The 18,967-nt window shown below is 46.3% G+C and overlaps 1 protein-coding gene across 6 annotated transcripts in view; it reads left to right on the forward strand.

Moving 5' to 3' along the window:
- The window catches only part of nek10 (NIMA-related kinase 10), a 436,136-nt gene that overhangs the window by 70,202 nt on the left and 346,967 nt on the right, over positions 1-18,967 (forward strand). For all 6 annotated transcript variants that reach the window (XM_070880873.1, XM_070880874.1, XM_070880876.1 and 3 more), the window contains exon 4: positions 2,003-2,151. In XM_070880873.1, the coding sequence (XP_070736974.1) occupies positions 2,003-2,151 (149 nt within the window). The remainder of the gene's footprint in view (positions 1-2,002; positions 2,152-18,967) is intronic.

The raw sequence follows: 18,967 nt of genomic DNA on the forward strand, positions 1-18,967 counted from the left end.
ATGGCTGATCCGATCATGGACTCAGGTCCACTTCCCTGCCCGCTCCCCATAACCCCTTATTCCCTTATCGTTTAAGAAACTGTCTATTTCTGTCTTAAATTTATTCAATGTCCCAGTTTCCACAGCTCTCTGGGACAGTGAATTCCACAGATTTACAACCCTCTGAGAGAAGAAATTCCTCCTCATCTCAGTTTTAAATGGGCAGCTCCTTATTCTAAGATTATGTTCCCTAGTTCTAGTCTCCCCTATCAGTGGAAACATCCTCTCTGCATGCACCTTGTTAATCCCCCTCATAATCTTATACGTTTCGATAAGATCACCTCTCATTCTTCTGAATTCCAATGAGTAGAGGCCCAACCTACTCAACCTTTCCTCATAAGTCAACCCCCTCATCTCCGGAATCAACCTAGTGAACCTTCTCTGAACTGCCTCCTAAGCAAGTATATTCTTTCTTAAATATGGAAACCAAAACTGCACACAGTATTCCAGGTGTGGTCTCGCCAATACCCTGTATAACTGTAGAAAGACTTCCCTGCTTTTATATTCCATCCCCTTTGCAATAAAGGCCACAATTCCATTGGCCTTCCTGATCATTTGCTGTACCTGCATACTATCCTTTTGTGTTTCATGCACAAGTACCCCCAGGTCTCGCTATACTGCAGCACTTTGCAATCTTTCTCCATTTAAATAGTAACTTGCTCTTTGATTTTTTTTCTGCCGAAGTGCATGACCTTACACTTTCCAACAGTATACTCCACCTGCCAAATTTTTGCCCACTCACTTAGCCTGTCTATGTCCTTTTGCAGATTTTTTGTGTCATCCTCACACATTGCTTTTCCTCCCATCTTAATATATAGTTGCATGAGTGCAGCAATTAAGCCTTGCAATTGTGGGAATCCTGCCATGTGGTGGAAATGAAGCGATTGCTTTTGTTGCTGGTTGCTTTCCATATGAAAATTGAAAAAATCATTGGTACTGGCTTGATGTAAGTGTGTACTGAAGGTTTAAAGATGTGACAGATCTCCCACACTTGCCTGGAAGGAGCCTGTCTCATAAAGGTTCAATGAAGCTGCAGCCTTGACCACTGCTAACCAGTTATCTCTGCATGGTTGCAGCAATATTAATCGTTCTGTTACCTGTGTCTGTTACATTTTTAGTGTTTCTACCCTTCTTACTGTGGATTATTTTGTTTTAAGTGACAAACCTCATGCAGCCATATCATATTGTGCACTCTCTCCCACCCTGTTTCCTTTCTAAAAGGATAGATTGATTTGTAATTTCCCCAGTTTTCATTACCATATTTTCCCCTTTCCTGTCCCCTGTGCTTAACACCATCCTGAACCAAGAAGGTGGACATGTGACCTACTCCCAGCTTTGCCATTTTGCTGTGTAACTGGGTGTGAGGAGATGCAGAAGTGATCAAGTTACTTCCATGCCTCCAGCAAAGCTGATTGTTGGTGAAACATAGGCACTTCTTAGAATGTTTCTGATTTTGAAACTAGTTGATTTTGTAACTTGATACTTATCATTCCAGGAATTAAAGCAAACCTGATTAAACAATAATCGTTGTGAATTGGTTAGAAATTCAATATGTATAGCTCTTTGTAGATGTATGGCAGCCAGTCCAAATCTTAGAACTCCCTCAAGCCTTCAAGTCAAACTATATCACACATTCTCAAGTTTCCCCCAGGTTCCCTCACTTGATAACTATCAATACCACTGGCCCCTTACTTCTCTATATATCGATGGCTAACACAATGCAAAATTCTATAATGTCTGCTTATGTACACAAAAGTATAATTAACTTGACTTATAACCATCTGACCCTGCAAACTATTGTATAAACAGAATGGACCATTGTGCAAATTGTCAGTGTATATCCTATTTTTTTCTAATTAAAAAAATTAATGATTGTTAACAAAATAATCAATATATGTCTGGTAACTATGGTGTAAAATGGTAACAGATGAATATTGTGTTTTGTTTGTGTTTGTTGTTGTAGTTGCCAGCTCTAAATTTTGACAAAGGCCGTGGAATTGTAACTAAATCACAACAGCAGTATTCTATGCAGGGAAAGCAAAATGATGGAATCCAAAACGGAGAGCAGCAGCAGCAACAGTCAACTGAGGCCGTGGAACTTGAAACTTTTAGGTATTAAACGTAAGAACATAACAAAATAAGAAATAAGAGAGGAATAGGCCATTTGGCCCTTCGGGCCTGCTCTGCCATTCAATAAGATCATGGTTGATATACCTCAACTCCACTTTCCCGCCCTATTCCCATATCCCTTCATTCCCTTAGTATCCAAAAATCTATCGATCGCTTTCTTGAATATACTCAACGACTGAGCACTCACAGCCCTCTGGGCTAGAGAATTCTAAAAATTGACAACCTTTTGAGTGAAGAAATTTCACCTCATCGCAGTCCTAAATGGCCGACCTCGTATCCTGAGACTATGAACCCTAGTTTTAGACTCCCCAGCCAGAAGAAACATCCTCCCAGCATTCACCCTGTCAAGCCACTAAAGAATTTTATAAGTTTCAATGACATCATCTCTCATTCTTCTAAACTCTAGGGAATATAGGCCTCGTCTACTCAATCTCTCCTCATAAGATAATCTCCTCATTCCAGGAATTAGTCTAATGAACCTTTGTTGCACTCCCTCTAAGGCAAGTATAACCTTCCTTAGGTAAGGAGACCAAAACTACACCGTACTCCAGGTGTGGTCTCACCAAGGTCCTACATAATTAAGATTTATTATTTAATCTTGTACTCTAGTCCCTTTGTAATAAAGGCTAACATACTACCTGCTTTCCTAATTGCTTGCTGTACCTGCATGTTAACTTTCTGTAATTCTTGAACAAGGACACCCAGGCCCCTTTGAAGACCATCACTTCCCAGTCTCTCACCGATTTAAAAATATTCTGTTGTTCTATTTTTCCTAACAAAGTAGATAACTTCATATTTCTCCACATTATATTCCATCTGCCATATTCTTGCTCACTCACTTAATCTGTATATATCCCTTTGTAGCCTCTGTCCGTCCTCCTCACAGCTTACTTTCCTACCGAGCTTTGCATCATCAGCAAACTAGGATACATTACATTCGGTCCTGTCATCTAAGTCATTGATGTATATTGTGAATAGCTGAGGCCCAAGCACTGATCCTTGTGGTAGCCAACTAGTTACAGTCTGCCAATCTGAAAATGACCCGTTTAATTCTACTCTTTGTTTTTATTGTGTTCCTAACACAGATGAGGCTGTACATAGGGAGGTTAAAGTAACAGTGACTTTAATAAGGCATTCCAGAGTGAGGAACAGGCCTTAGGGGGCCGGTTTATATACATAGAAACATAGAAAATAGGTGCTGGAGTAGGCCATTCGGCCCTTCGAGCCTGCAGCGCCATTCAATAAGATCGCGGCTGATCATTCCTTCAGTACCCCTTTCCTGCTTTCTCTCCATACCTCTTGATCCCCTTAATCGTAAGAGTCATATCTAAGTCCCGCTTGAATATATCCAGTGAACTGGCATCAACAACTCTCTGCGGCAGGGAATTCCACAGGTTAACAACTCTCTGAGTGAAGAAGTTTCTCCTCATCTCAGTCCTAAAAGACCTACCCCTTATCGTAAGACTATGTCCCCTGGTTCCCCAACATCGGGAACATTCTTCCCGCATCTAACCTGTCCAGTCCCATCAGAATCTTATATGTTTCTATGAGATCCCCTCTCCTCTTTCTAAACTCCAGTGAATAAAGGCCCAGTTGATCCAGACTCTCCTCATATGACAGCCCAGCCGTCCCTGGAATCAGTCTGGTGAACCTTCGCTGCACTCCCTCAATAGCAAAAACGTCCTTCCTCAGATTAGGAGACCAAAACTGAACACAATATTCCAGGTGAGGCCTCACTAAGGCCCTGTACAACTGCAGTAAGACCTCCCTGCTTCTATATTCAAATCCCCGAGCTATGAAGGCCAACATACCATTTGCCTTCTTTACCGCATGCTGTACCTGTGTGCCCACTAAGTGACTGATGAACCATGACACCCAGGTCTCGTTGCACCTCCCCTTTTCCTAATCTGCCGCCATTCAGATAATATTCTGCCTTCGTGTTTTTGCCCCCAAAATGGATAACCTCACATTTATCCACATTATACTGCATCTGCCATGCATTTGCCCACTCGCCTAACCTGTCCAAGTCGCCCTGCAGCCTCTTGGCGTCCTCCTCACAGCTCACACCACCACCCAGTTTAGTGTCATCTGTAAACTTGGAGATATTACACTCTATTCGTTCATCCAAATCGTTAATGTATATTGTAAAGAGCTGGGGTCCCAGCACTGAACCCTGCGACACTCCACGAGTCACTGCCTGCCATTCTGAAAAGGACCCGTTTATCCCGACTCTCTGCTTCCTGTCTGCCAACCAGTTCCCTATCCACGTCAGTATATTACCCCCAATACCATGTGCTTTGATTTTGCACAACAATCTCTTGTGCGGGACCTTGTCAAAAGCCTTCTGAAAGTCCAAATACACCACATCCACTGGTTTTCCCTTGTCCACTCTGCTAGTTACATCCTCAAAAAATTCCAGACGATTCGTCGAGCATGATTTCCCTTTCATAAATCCATGCTGACTTGGTCCGATCCTGTCACTGCTTTCCAAATGCGCTGCTATTTCATCCTTCATGATCAATTCCAACATTTTCCCACTTCTGATGTCAAGCTAACCGGACTATAATTACCCGTTTTCTCTCTCCCTCCTTTTTTAAAAAGTGGTGTTACATTAGCCAATCTTCAGTCCATGGGAACTGATCCAGAGTCGATAGACTGTTGGAAAATGATCACCAATGCATCCACTATTTCGAGGGCCACTTCCTTGAGCACTCTGGGATGCAAACTATCAGGCCCCGGGGATTTATCAGCCTTCAATCCCATCAATTTCCCTAACACAATTTCCTGCCTAATAAGAATATCCTTCAATTCCTCCTTCTCACTCGACCCACTGTCCCCTAGTACCTTCAGAAGGTTATTTGTATCTTCCTTCGTGAAGACAGAACCGAAGTATTTGTTCAATTGGTCTGCCATTTCTTTGTTCCCCATTATAAATTCACCTGAATCCGACTGCAAGGGACCTACGTTTGTCTTTACTAATCTTTTTCTCTTCACATATTTATAGAAGCTTTTGCAGTCAGTTTTTATATTCCCTGCAAGCTTCCTCTTGTACTCTTATTTCCCCCCTCTTAATTAAACCCTTAGTCCTCCTCTGTTGAATTCTAAATTTCTCCCAGTCCTCAAGTTTGTTGCTTTTTCTAGCCAATTTATATGCCTCTTCCTTGGCTTTAACACTATCCTTAATTTCCTTTGTTAGCCATGGTTGAGCCACCTTCCCATTTATTTTTACTCCAGACAGGGATGTACATTTGCTGAAGTTCATCCATGTGATCTTTAAATGTTTGCCATTGCTTATCCACCGTCAACTCTTTGAGTATCATTTGCCAGTCTATTCTAGCCAATTCACGCCTCATACCGTCGAAGTTACCTTTCCTTAAGTTCAGGACCCTAGTTGCCGAATTAACTTTGTCACTCTCCATCTTAATAAGGAATTCTACCATATTATGGTCACTTTTCCCCAAGGGGCCTCGCACAACAAGATTGATAATTAGTCCCTTCTCATTACACATCACCCAGTCTAGGATGGCCAGCTCCGTGGTTGGTTCCTCGACATATTGGTCGAGAAAACCAACCCTAATACGCTCCAGGAAATTCTCCTCCACCGCATTGCTACCAGTTAGCTTAGCCCAATCAATGTGTAGATTAAAGTCGCCCATGATTACTGCTGTACCTTTATTGCACACATCCCTTATTTCTTGTTTGATGCTGTCCCCAACCTCATTACTACTATTTGGTGGTCTATACACAACTCCCACTAGCGTTTTCTGCCCTTTGGAATTCCGCAACTCCACCCATACCGATTCCACATCATCGAAGCTAATGTCCTTCCTTACAATTGCATTGATTTCATCTTTTAACCAGCAATGCCACCCCGCCTCCTTTTCCTTTCTGTCTCTCCTTCCTGAATGTTGAATCCCCTTGGATGTTGAGTTCCCAGCCTTGGTCCCCCTGGAGCCATGTCTCCCTGATGCCAATTACATCGTATATCCGTTAACTGCTATCTGCGCAGTTAATTCATCCACCTTATTCCGAATACTCCTCGCATTGAGGCACAGAGCCTTCAGGCTTGTTTTTTTTAAACACACTTTGCCCCTTTAGAATTTTGCTGTAATGTGGCCCTTTTTGTTTTTTGCCTTGGTTTCTCTGCCTTCCACTTTTACTATTCTCCTTTCTATATTTTGCTTCTGACTCCATTTTATTTCCCTCTGTCTCCCTGCATAGGTTCCCATCCCCCTGCCATATTAGTTTAACTCCTCCCCAACAACACTTGCAAACACTCCCCCAGGACATTGGTTCTAGTCCTGCCCAGGTGCAGACTGTCTGGTTTGTACTGGTCCCACCTTCCCCAGAACCGGTTCCAATGTCCCAGGAATTTGAATCCCTCCCTTCTGCACCACTCCTCAAGTCACATATTCATCTGAGCTATCCTGCGATTCCTACTCTGACTAGCACGTGGCACTGGTAGCAATCCTGAGATTATTACTTTTGAGGTCCTACTTTTTAATTTAGCTCCTAGCTCCCTAAATTCGCCTCATAGGACCTCATCCCATTTTTTACCTATGTCATTGGTACCTATATGCACCACGACAACTAGCTGTTCACCCTCCCTTTTCGGAATGTCCTGCACCCGCTCCGAGACATCCTTGACCCTTGCACCAGGGAGGCAACATACCATCCTGGAGTCTCGGTTGCGACTGCAGAAACGTCTACAATTGAATCTCCTATCAATATCGCTCTCCTACTCTTTTTCCTGCCCTCTTGTGCAGCAGAGCCAGCCACGGTGCCATGAACTTGGCTGCTGCTGCTCCCCCCTGATGAGTCATCTCCCTCAACAGTACTCAAAGCGATGTATCTGTTTTGCAGGAGGATGACCACAGGGGATCCCTGCATTACCTTCCTTGCACTGCTCTTCCTGTTGGTCTTCCATTCCCTATCTGGCTGTGTACCCTTTACCTGCTGTGAGACCAACTCACTAAACGTGCTATTCACATTGTTCTCAGCATCGTGCATGCTCCAGAGTGAATCCACCCACAGCTCCAGTTCCGCAACGCGGTTCATCAGGAACTGGAGGTGAATACACTTCCCGCACACTTAGTCGTCAGGGACACCTTCTCCTGCCATTGATTTAACCCTTAGATACACTTAAATGGGCAACAACAGTGCTAAAAGTTACTTACTGATAGAGAAAAGAAAAAGAAAAACTACTTACCAATCACTTACCCCCTTGGCTGTGACGTCACCTTTCGATTTCTTTCTACTTCTTTTTTGCCTTCTCCCTGTAGCTGCACTGGCTGGCCTCTCCACGCACCTCCCGACTGCTGATCTCGCGGCCTTTTGTAGGACTCTCCGATCCCCGGACTCTCGCCTCTCCACGCACCTCCCGACTGCTGATCTCGCGGCCTTTTGTAGGCCTCTCCAATCCCCGGACTCTCGCCTTTCCACGCACCTCCCGATTGCTGATCTCGCGGCCTTTTGTAGGCCTCTCCGATCCCCGGACTCTCGCCTCTCCACGCACCTCCTGATTGCTGATCTCGCGGCCTTTTTTAGGCCTCTCCGATCCCCAGACGCTCGCCTCTCCACGCACCTCCCGATTGCTGATCTCGCGGCCTTTTGTAGGCCTCTCTGATCCCCGGACTCTCGCCTCTCCACGCACCTCCCGATTGCTGATCTCGCGGCCTTTTGTAGGCCTCTCCGATCCCCGGACTCTCGCCTCTCCACGCACCCAAGTGATGCTGGAATCCCTTGGGACTTCAGGGGATGAGCTCACTGGTGGTGGAACATGGGAGTGCATGCTTTACTGATGCACAACATCACTCCTCCCACCCCCCACCCGAAATTCAAAGTGAAAACTATTTACAAGGTGAGGCGGTCGGGAGCCTTTCTTTCCCTGGTGGACCGCCTCGGTACAAATGTCTGTTCTGGTGTGTTGGCTGTGCCCTCGCTGGGCTGGCATGTTGTTGGCCCTGCAGGGCTGCTAGGTGAGCCTGGCCGTGCTGGGCTGCTGGGCGTGATGGGTTCGATTTCCTGTTCCGGCGTGGTGTCGTTGATCCTTTGGGTGTGTGTTGTGGGCTCGAAAAAGGTGGTGTCTGCTGTGGGTTGTTCAGGGCAGTCTTTGAACTGCAGCCTCAATTGGTCCAGGTGCTTTCTGCAAATTTGTCCATTGTCTAGTTTGATTACAAACATCCTATTCCCTTTGGCTATCACCGTACCCGCGATCCACTTGGGACCATGTCCATAGTTTAGCACATATACAGGGTCATTCAGATCAATTTCCTGTGACACAGTGGCGCGACCATCGTTTACATTTTGTTGCTGCCGTCTGCTCTCTACCTGATCATGCAGGTTGGGGTGAACCAGCGAAAGTCTGGTTTTAAGTGTCCTTTTCATAAGTAGCTCAGCTGGGGGCACCCCTGTGAGCGAGTGGGGTCTTGTGCGGTAGCTGAGCAATACTCTGGGCAGGCGGGTTTGGAGTGAGCCTTCTGTGACTCGTTTAAGGCTCTGTTTGATTGCTTGTACTGCCCGCTCTGCCTGCCCATTGGAGGCTGGTTTAAACGGGGCCGAGGTGACCTGTTTGATCCCATTGCGGATCATGAATTCTTTAAATTCGGCACTGGTGAAACATGGCCCGTTGTCACTGACCAGTATGTCAGGCAGGCCGTGAGTGGCAAACATGGCCCTCGGGCTTTCAATGGTGGCGGTGGCGGTGCTTCCCGACATTATTTCACATTCAATCCATTTTGAAAAAGCATCCACCACCACCAGGAACATTTTACCGAGAAACGGGCCCGCATCGTCGATATGGATCCTCGACCACAAATTTAGTGGTGCTTCTCTAGGCGCATTGCTCAACTGAGCATATACGCTGCATTGCCATACACAGGACTCTATGTCAGAGTCGATACCGGGCCACCACACGTGGGTTCTGGCTATCGCTTTTATCATTACTATACCCGGGTATGTGCTGTGGAGATCCGAGATGAACTTCTCCCTGCCCTTTTTGGGTAGCACTACACGGTTACTCCACAACAAGCAATCTGCCTGAATGGACAGCTCGTCCTTTCGCCACTGGAACGGCTTGATTAGCTCTTGCCTTTCAATGGGGATGCTGGCCCAGCTCCCATGCAGTACACAGTTTTTTACTAGGGATAGCAGAGGCTCTTGGCTGATCCAAGTCCTTATCTGGCGGGCCGTGACAGGTGATTTATCGTTTTCAAATGCTTCCATGACCATCAACAAGTCTGCGGGCTGTGCCACCATCAACAAGTTTGCAGGCTGCGCCATTTCCACCCCCGTGGTGGGCAATGGTGGCCGACTGAGAGCATCTGCACAGTTCTCGGTGCCTGGCCTGTGGCAGATGGTACAGTTATACGCTGATAGCGCGATGCCCACCTTTGTATGCGGGCTGAGGCATTAGTATTTATCCCCTTGTTTTCAGCGAACAGGAATGTGAGGGGCTTGTGATCGGTTTCCAGCTCAAATTTGAGGCCAAACAGGTACTGATGCATTTTCTTTACCCCGAACACACACTCTAATACCTCTTTTGCAATCATGCTGTAGGCCCTCTCAGCCTTAGACAAGCTCCTGGAAGCATAGGTGACAGTTTGCAACATCCAGGAACGTTAGCTTGTTATAATACACACCCGACTCCGTACGACGACGCGTCACATGCTAGCACAAGTCTTTTACACGGGTTATACAATACAAGCAGCTTGTTGGAGCATAAAATGTTTTTGGCTTTCTCAAAAGCAATTACTTGGTTTTTACTCCATACCCAGTTCTCACCTTTGCGCAATAACACATGTAGGGGCTCTAAAAGGGTGCTTAACCCGGGTAGGAAGTTACCAAAATAGTTGAGGAGTCCCAGGAACGACCGCAGCTCCGTGACGTTCTGTGACCTGGGCGCGTTCCTGAAAGCCTCTGTTTTGGCGTCTGTGGGCTGAATGCCGACCGCCGCGATCCTTCTCCCCAAAAACTCCACTTCTGTTGCCATGCAGACGCATTTCGACCTCTTCACCCGCAGCCCTACCCGATCCAGTCGCTGGAGGACCTTCTCCAGGTTTTGTAGGTGCTCGGCGGTGTCCCGACCCGTGACCAATATATCATCCTGAAAGACCACCGTGTGTGGTACCGACTTGAGTAGGCTCTCCATGTTTCTCTGGAAGATCGCTGCAGCTGACCTAATTCCAAACGGGCATCTGTTGTAGATGAACAGTCCCTTGTGCATGTGCATGTCCCTTCGAAGACTCCTCCAGCGCCTGCGTCATGTAGGCCGAAGTTGGGTCGAGCTTGGTGAACGTCTTGCCTCCTGCCAGCGTCGCAAATAGGTTGTCTGCCTTAGGTAGCGGGTATTGGTCCTGTAGCGCGAAACGATTCATAATTACTTTATAATCGCCGCAAATCCTGACCGTGCCATCACTTTTGAGTTCTGGAACAATCGGGCTGGCCCACTCGCTGAATTCCACTGGCGAGATGATGCCCTCGCGTTGCAGCCTGTCCAGCTCGATTTCCACTCTCTCCTCATCATGTGAGGTACCGCTCTCACCTTGTGGTGAATGGGTCGTGCCTCTGGGACCAAGTGGATCCACACCTATGCCCCGGAAAAGTTTCCAATGCCTGGCTCAAAAAGGGCTGGAAATTTGTTAAGAACCTGGGTACATGTGGGCTCATCGATATGTGATAGCGCTCGAATGTCACCCCAGTTCCAGCGGATTTTGCCCAGCCAGCTCCTTCCAAACAGCGTGGGGCCATCGCCCGGGACAATCCAGAGTGGCAGTTCATGCACCGTGCCTTCGTAGGTGACCTTCACTATGGCGCTGCCCAGGACAGTGATAAGCTCTTTGGTGTAGGTTCTCAGTTTTGTGTGGATGGGGCTCAGGGCTGGTCTGAATGCCTTGTTGCACCACAGTCTCTCAAACACCTTTTTATTCATGATGGATTGGCTGGCGCCAGTGTCCATTTCCATGGCTACGGGTAAGCCATTCAATTTTACGTTTAGCATTATAGGTGGACATTTCGTCGAAAATGTGTGCACCCCGTGTACTTCAGCATCTGCCTCCTCTCTGAGGCTCGAAATTGCTTTGATCCACCATGGACCGATCTTCCTCTGCCACGTGGTGGTTCGCAGGTTTTGCAGAGCTTGCAGCTCGTTTGCAGGCTCGTTGGAGGTGCCCCATTGTTCCACAGCTCTTGCAAACATACCCTTTGAAGCGGCATGAATAGGCTGAATGGAAGCCTCCACAACACCAACAAGATGTGAATTGCTTTGCATTCATCCTTTGTTGGGGACTCTGAGTTATCTGGGTCACCTGAGGCATGCTGGCAGTTGCAGACTCGTGGTTTCTGCCCTTTACATTTCTGCTTGCAAACACGGTTCCCGTTAATTTATGAACATTGCTAGCACTTGTGTGCTGAGAGATTTGTTTGGTGTTATCACTGGTGGACATAAATGCCTATGCTATCGCAATGGCCTTACTGAGGGTCGAAGTTTTTGTAGGCTGGTCTCGTGGCACTGCGCAGTAGAAAAAAGTCTCTGAGCATTTGCTCCAGGTAGCCATCAAACTCACATTGTCCTGCAAGTCGCCTTAGCTCGGCGACGTAGCTCGCCACTTCCTGACCTTCAGATCGCTGGCACGTGTAAAACCGATACCTCGCCATCAGCATGCTCTCCCTCGGGTTAAGATGCTCCCGGCCCAGTGTACACAGCTCCTCATACGACTTATCTGTGGGTTTCATCGGAGCCAGAAGATTCTTCATGAGGCTGTAGGTCGGTGCCCCGCAGACTGTGAGGAGGACCGCTCTCCTTTTTGCAGCGCTTCCTTCTCCGCCCAGCTCGTTGGCTACAAAGTACTGGTCTAACCGTTCGACATCGGCTTCCCAGTCCTCACCCTCCGAGAACTTCTTCAGGATGCCCACAGTTTGCTGCATCTTTGCGTTGGATTCGTATTCTCGTCGCCAGTTATTGTGTTCCTAACAGAGATGAGGCTGCACACAGGGAGGTTAAAGTAACAATGACCTCAGTCTTTAATAAGGCACTCCAGAGTGAGGAATAGGCCTTAGCGGCTGGCTTATATACAGTGCTCTCAAGGGATGCTGGGATCCCTTGGGACTTCAGGGGGTGAGCTCCCTGGTGGTGAAACATGGGAGTGCATGCTTTACAGATACATAACAGTTTTCTGTCCGTTAATCAATCCATGCTCATATATTACCCTGAATCCCACGAGCACTAATTTTGTGTAATAACCTCTACCATGGCACCTTATCGAATGCGTTCTGAAAATCCAAATACACTACATCCACTGGTTCCCCATTGTCTACCCTGCTAGTTACAACCTCAAAACAGATTTGTCAAATACGATTTCCCTTTCTCAAATCTATGTTGACACTGACCAATCATATTATGATTTTCCTAGTGCCCTGTTACCATGTCCCTAATAATAGATTCTAGTATTTTCACTGCTACTGATGTCAGGCTACCTGGCCTCTCGTTCCCATTTTTCTCTCTCCTTCCTTTCTTGAATGGTGAGGTTCTCCTTCCGTTCTTGAATAGTGGGGTTATATTTTCTACCTTCCAATCCATGGGGACATTCTAAAAATTTAGGGAATTATGGAAGATCAAAACTATTTTTGTGGTCATCTCTTTTAAAACTCTAGGACGAAGGCCATCAAGTCCAGGGGACTTATTGGCATTTTGTCCCACCAATTTCTCCAATACTATTTCTTTACTAATACTAATTTCTTTAAGTTCCTCATTCTCACTAGACCCTTGGTTCTCCACTATTTCCGGAATTTTTTTTGTGTGTCTTCACCGATACAAAGTATTCGTTTAATGGGCTGGATTTTCGGTTTTCGGCAAGTGGTAGTTTTATGTCAAAATTACCGTTTTTGTTGCGCGACGTTTTTAGGCCTAACTTTCGGCCTTTACATACGCGCGTCAGTAAAGTTGGCATTGCATGAGGATTTGCGGCGCAAACTGCGAGTTTTGGCAACTTTAGTCCAAGGCCAGTAGCGCTGCGAGAGAAACCTTGGGAGGGGGAAAAAAAATTGCACAAAACATTCACAAAACCCTTACCTACTAAATTGCTGAAAAATAATTAAAAAATAAAAACTTTTAACTTGCCTTTTTTGCAGTTCTTTATATTTACTGCTGCTGGCAGGGCTGCACTGACAGGTTTGACACGGTTGGTATTCTGGACGTGGTGGAGAGTGCAGAGAGTACAATGGTACGCAATCTGCGGCATTGCACATCGTTTCACATCGGTGCACCTCTCCCCACTGCTAAAAGGTGCCCGAGGATCCCGCCGGCCAGGTTTTTGCCGCGGAGGGTCGAATCGCAGCGAAAACCCGGTTGCAAAGTCGGCGCAAATCTAGCCCAATGTCTCCTTATTCCCCATTATCAATTCTCCTGTCTCCACCTGTAAGGGACCCATGTTTACTTTCACTAATCTCTTCCTTTTTACATACCTATAGAAGCTCTTGCAATCTGTTTTTATGTCTCTTGCTAGTTTGCTCTCGTATTCTATTTTCTTTATCAATTTCTTGTTTTTTTTTTGCTGAATTCTAAAATCCTCCCAATCCTCAGGCTTAATATTTTTGGCAACATTATAAGCCTCTTCCTTTTAATCTAATTCTATCTTTAACTTCTCTTGTTAGCCACGGTTGGACCAGTTTTTCTGTGGGATTTTTATTCCTTCGGGGAATGTATATTCGTTGCGAATTCTGAATTTCTTTATATGTTTGCCATTGCTTATCTACCGTCAAAACTTTTAATCTAGTTTCCCAATCTATCTTCACCAACTCACCCCTCATACCTACATAATACTTGAATTGTGCTAACGTTTGTTTTTCAGACTGGCTTTTAAATTGTGCTTGTATACAGCATGAGATTTATAACTTAACTGCCAGCACAAAGGTTGAACAATGGTTTTAGTTATGGCCATACATTGTGCATAATCAATTGCATTTGCAGTGGACACTCCATCGAACCATAAAAGTTTGCAGTACAGAAGGAGAGCAAATTTGGCCCATCGTGTCTGTGATGGCTCTAAGCTAGAGCAATCCAAAACAAATCCCGCTGTATCACTCTCTTCACATTGCTCTTTATCTGCCTCTGCTTCAAATACTTATCCAGTTTTCCCATAAAAGATGCAGTAGTCTCCCTCACTCTCTGCGGCAAAACATTTCATGCTCCAACACTCCCTGGAGAAATTGCTTTTCATCTCGCTCCTCACTCTCTTAGTGACCATTTTAAATCTATGACTCCCTCATGACTGATTCTCCAATCAGAGGAAATAACCTTTCCTCATTCATTCTATCAAAACTCTTCCTAATTATGGAAGAAACACCTCTCTTAAATCTCCTTGGTCTTCTCTACTACAATGGAAATGGTCCCAGTCTTGATTGATTTCAGATCTTAAGGGAATGATGTTTGAGAAAAACTTACTACCCAGAAAAGAGATGACTGAGAGGGGATATAATAGAAGTGCTTACAATTCTGATGGGTTTGGACAAATTGGATCCAAGTAAGCTTTTCTGCCGTGTAGAGAATTTAAGCACTAGGGGTCATATTTGCAAATTAGGGACAACAAAAGAAAATAACAAATGCAGAAGGAACTTTTTTACTAAAAGGTATATGGAACAGATTATCAGAAAAGTTAGTGAAAGAAGAAACGTTAATTGTTTTCAAGAAGAATTTAGATAGGTTCTTGTCATCAAGTAGGATTTAGGATTATTAGAAATGCACCAAGGGAATACTGTGGATGGGTGGGCTTGATGGACTAACAGCCTGAAACTGTTACTATCTCAAGTCCTTCCTCATAACTATAGTTTCCCATCCCCAGTATCATCAATCTATGCTTTATGCTCTCTATGGTTTTGTCATCCTTTCTATATTGGGGCTCCCCAAATTACACACCGTATTCTAACTTGTTTCTCCTCACACTTATCCACATTAAATTGCCTGCTCATTCAAATAATTTGTCGCTGTCTTCCTGATTTTTTTTTTTTTAATATTCGTCCTCACTTTGCCAAACCTCCAACATGCGTGTTGTCAATAACTTTTGAGTTTGTGCTCATTATACCGAAGTCCAAATCATTTAAAAATGCTGAGAACAAAAATTGACTCCGCTATGATCCCTGATACTGCTCTAGGAAGCATTCCTGGATGTATTCTGAAAAACTTGGACCAGATGCATGACCTTTATTCCAGTTTATCTTGAGATAGGTTGAACAGCTTCCCACTGGTTCTGTAGTTTAGTTCCACTCCAGCGGGGAGCTTGTCGACTGTGAGGTGGAGCATGATGGCGAGGAAGATTGAGAAGAGGGTTGGGGCGATGACGCAGCCCTGTTTGACCCCGGTCCGGACATGGATTGGGTCTGTAATGGATCCGTTGGTAAGGATCACGGCCTGCATATCGTCGTGGAGCAGACTGAGGATGTTGATGAACTTTTGGGGGCATCCGAAGCGGAGGAGGACGCTCCATAGACTCTCGCGGTTAACAGTGTCAGAGGCCTTTGTAAGGTCGAAGAAGGCCATGTATAAGGGCTGGTGCTGTTCCCTGCATTTTTCCTGCTGCTGTCGCGCTGCAAAGATCATGTCCGTTGTGCCCCATATGGGATGAAATCCGCACTGTGACTCCGGGAGGAGCTCCTTGGCCACTGGGAGAAGATGGTTGAGGAGGACGCTGGCGACGACCTTCCCAGTGGCTGATAACAGGGAGATAGATTCCTCTGTAGTTGCTGCAGTTGGACTTGTCCCCTTTTTTAAAGATGGTCACGATCACTGCATCTCTGAGATCTCCCGGCATGCTCTCCTCCCTTCAGATGAGGTTATGTATTTGTGCCAGTAATGCCTCTCCGCCATACTTCAGTGCCTCAGCAGGGATTCCATCCGCTCCTGAAGCCTTGTTGTTCTTAAGCTACCTTATGGCTTTTCCTACCTCGTGCAATGTTGGGGTTTTACTGAAGTGGTGGCGAGTACCATGCTGCGGGATGGAGTCGAGAACACTCGAGTCAAAGGCAGAGTCTCGGTTGAGGAGATCTTCAAAGTGCTCCTTCCACTGGGCCCTGACTGCCTCGGTGTCCTTGATGAGTGTTTACCCATTCTTGGCCAGCAGTGGGGTGGGTCCTTGAGTGTTTGGGCCGTAGGAGGCCTTGACTGCGATGAAGAATCCTTGCACATCATGGCTGTCGGCCAGCTGCTGTGTCTTCTGTGCTTTCTCCATTCACTACCTGTTCTTTAGGTCCCGGGTTTTTTGTTGGACCTCAGCCTTGAGCCGTCTATAATGTTGCTTTGCTGCTCTGGAGTTGGGTTGTTGCTTAAGGCTCAAAAATGCCCTGCATTTGCGATCTATTAGTTCTTGGATCTCCTGATCATTCTCATCAAACCAATCCTGGTGTTTCCTGGACGAGTGACCGAGCATTTCTTGGCAGGCACTGGTTATGGAGGCCTGGAGGGCAGACAAGTGCTGTGGGCATTCTGCGTCTCGGGGTCGTCAAGGCACGCCAGGTTAGCTGTGAGGTGCTGACTGGATAGGGCTCTCTTAGCTGGGTCTTTAAGTGCCCGGGATTGACTTTTTTGCGCCACTGCTTCTGCTGCCCCCTCCGCTTTGGGGCTATGTGGATAATGATGCATCGGATTAGGCGGTGGTCCATCCACCAGTCGTCAGCTCCTGTCATGGCACAGGTGATGCGCACATCCTTGCGATCCCTAGCTCGGATGATGACATAGTCGAGCAGGTGCCAGTGTTTGGAGCGAGGGTGTTGCCACGATGCCTTGTATTTGTTCCTCAGGCGGAACAAGGTGTTGGTGATGACGTTCATGTTCTAGATATTTTGTCAGGAGTAGGGTACCACTGGAGTTGGCTCTCCCTACCCCCTCTCTGCCAATCATGCCTCACGAGAGGGCTGCACTGCCATAGTTGCCCAGGAGCTTAGACGCTTTGATATCGACATCGCCGCCCTAAGCGAAACCCAGCAGGCAGGGGAAGGCCAGCTCAAGGAACAAGCTGGAGGTTACACCTTCTTCTGGAAAGGGAAACCAGAGGAAGAACACCGCCTCCACGGAGTCGGCTTCGCCATCAAAAATGAGCTGGTCGACCGCCTCAAAGACTCCCCTTGCGGGGTTAATGAATGCCTCATGACTCTTTGACTCGCCCAATCAATGTGCCACAGTCATCAGTGTGTACGCCCCAACACTCGATGCAACAGATGAGACCAAAGCGGGTTTCTACTCCAACCTCTCAAAATCCCTGTCCCTCGTCCCTGTGGATGACAAGCTGGTCCTCCTCGGTGACTTCAATGCCAGGGTCGGCAAGTGTGTCCTGGGGCTGTGATGATTAGCCTCCAACAACCACAACCATCTTCCTTTGTGCTAGGTATGACTCAAGCCACTGGAGATTTTCCCCTGATTCCCATTGACTCCAATTTTACTCAGGCTCCTTGATGCCACAGTCGGTCAAATGCTGCCTTGATGTCAAGGGCAGTCACTCTCACCTCGCCTCTGGAATTCAGATCTTCTGTTCATGTTTCGACCAAGGCTGTAATGAGGTCTGGAGCCGAGTGGAACCCAAACTGAGCATCAGTGACCAGGTTATTGATGCGCTTGATAGCACTGTCGATGACCCCTTCCGTCACTTTGCTGATGATGTTCATGCACATCTCTCATTTTTCAATTGTCTGCATATCCCATCTTCATCTTTTCTTTCCCCTGTTTGGTACTCTGTCTTTCTTATCCTTGTTCCATTTACTGTCTTTTCTGCTTGTTGATCTTGTTTTATTTCCCCATGCTTCCTGTTGACAATAGTATTTCCAGACTTATTTGCCTTTCCACCAGTCACTGATTTGTTCCCCTTCACAAGGCACATTACCTTACCCTTTGCTGCTGCTTTACCTTTTATGCTCATCTGCCCATCCCCTCCTTCGGTATCTCCCAATTCGTGACAGCTATCTTGTGCTGCTCTATGTCTGTTGCCCCTCACTCTCCTACTCAGCTCCTTTATTAGTGCCTGTTCACTAACCCTATCGACTCCTAATGTTTTCCTTCATCCTCTTATCATTTAAGCCAATATTTTTTGCTTCATATGTCATTCCTGTATCTTGCCTCGACTCCTCAGGAGTGTGTCAGCACTAGCTCAGTGGGTAGCACATTCGCCGCTGAGTCAGAAAGTTCAGAATTCAAGTCCCCCTCAAGGGACTTGAGCACATACATCTAGGCTGACACTCCAGTGCAGTGCTGAGGGAGTGCTGCACTGTTGGAGATGCATCTTTCGGATGAGACGTTAAACCGAGGCACAGTCTGCTCTCTCAGGTGGACGTAAAAGACCCCATGGCACTATTTCGAAGAAGAGCAGGGGAGTTATCCCCCGTGTCCTGGCCAATATTTATCCCTCAATCAACATAACAAAAACAGATTATCTGGTCATTATCATATTGCTGTTTGTGGGAGCTTGCTTGTGCACAAATTGGCTGCTGCGTTTCCCACATTACAACAGTGACTACACTCCAAAAGTACTTAATTGGCTGTAAAGTGCTTTGAGACATCCGGTGGTCGTGAAAGGTGCTATATAAATCCAAGTCTGTCTTTCTTTCTTTCTTTATGGCCTCTCCTCACTGCCTACTTAACAGTTGAGAGGAAGAATTTTAATTTAATAGTGGTTAGGCCAACCATGTTTCAGGATTTTTGATCATTTTTCATCACTGGAAAGTTCTTGATATTGAGTTATGTTTTGCATTTTATTCTAAAACACAGCAAATTCACAATGTTTAAAAAAAAAAATGCCACAGGCTGCAGGCATTGAAGATG

Source organism: Pristiophorus japonicus, chromosome 5, assembly GCF_044704955.1.
Source record: "Pristiophorus japonicus isolate sPriJap1 chromosome 5, sPriJap1.hap1, whole genome shotgun sequence".
In the NCBI taxonomy this organism is placed as follows: Eukaryota; Metazoa; Chordata; class Chondrichthyes; family Pristiophoridae; genus Pristiophorus; species Pristiophorus japonicus.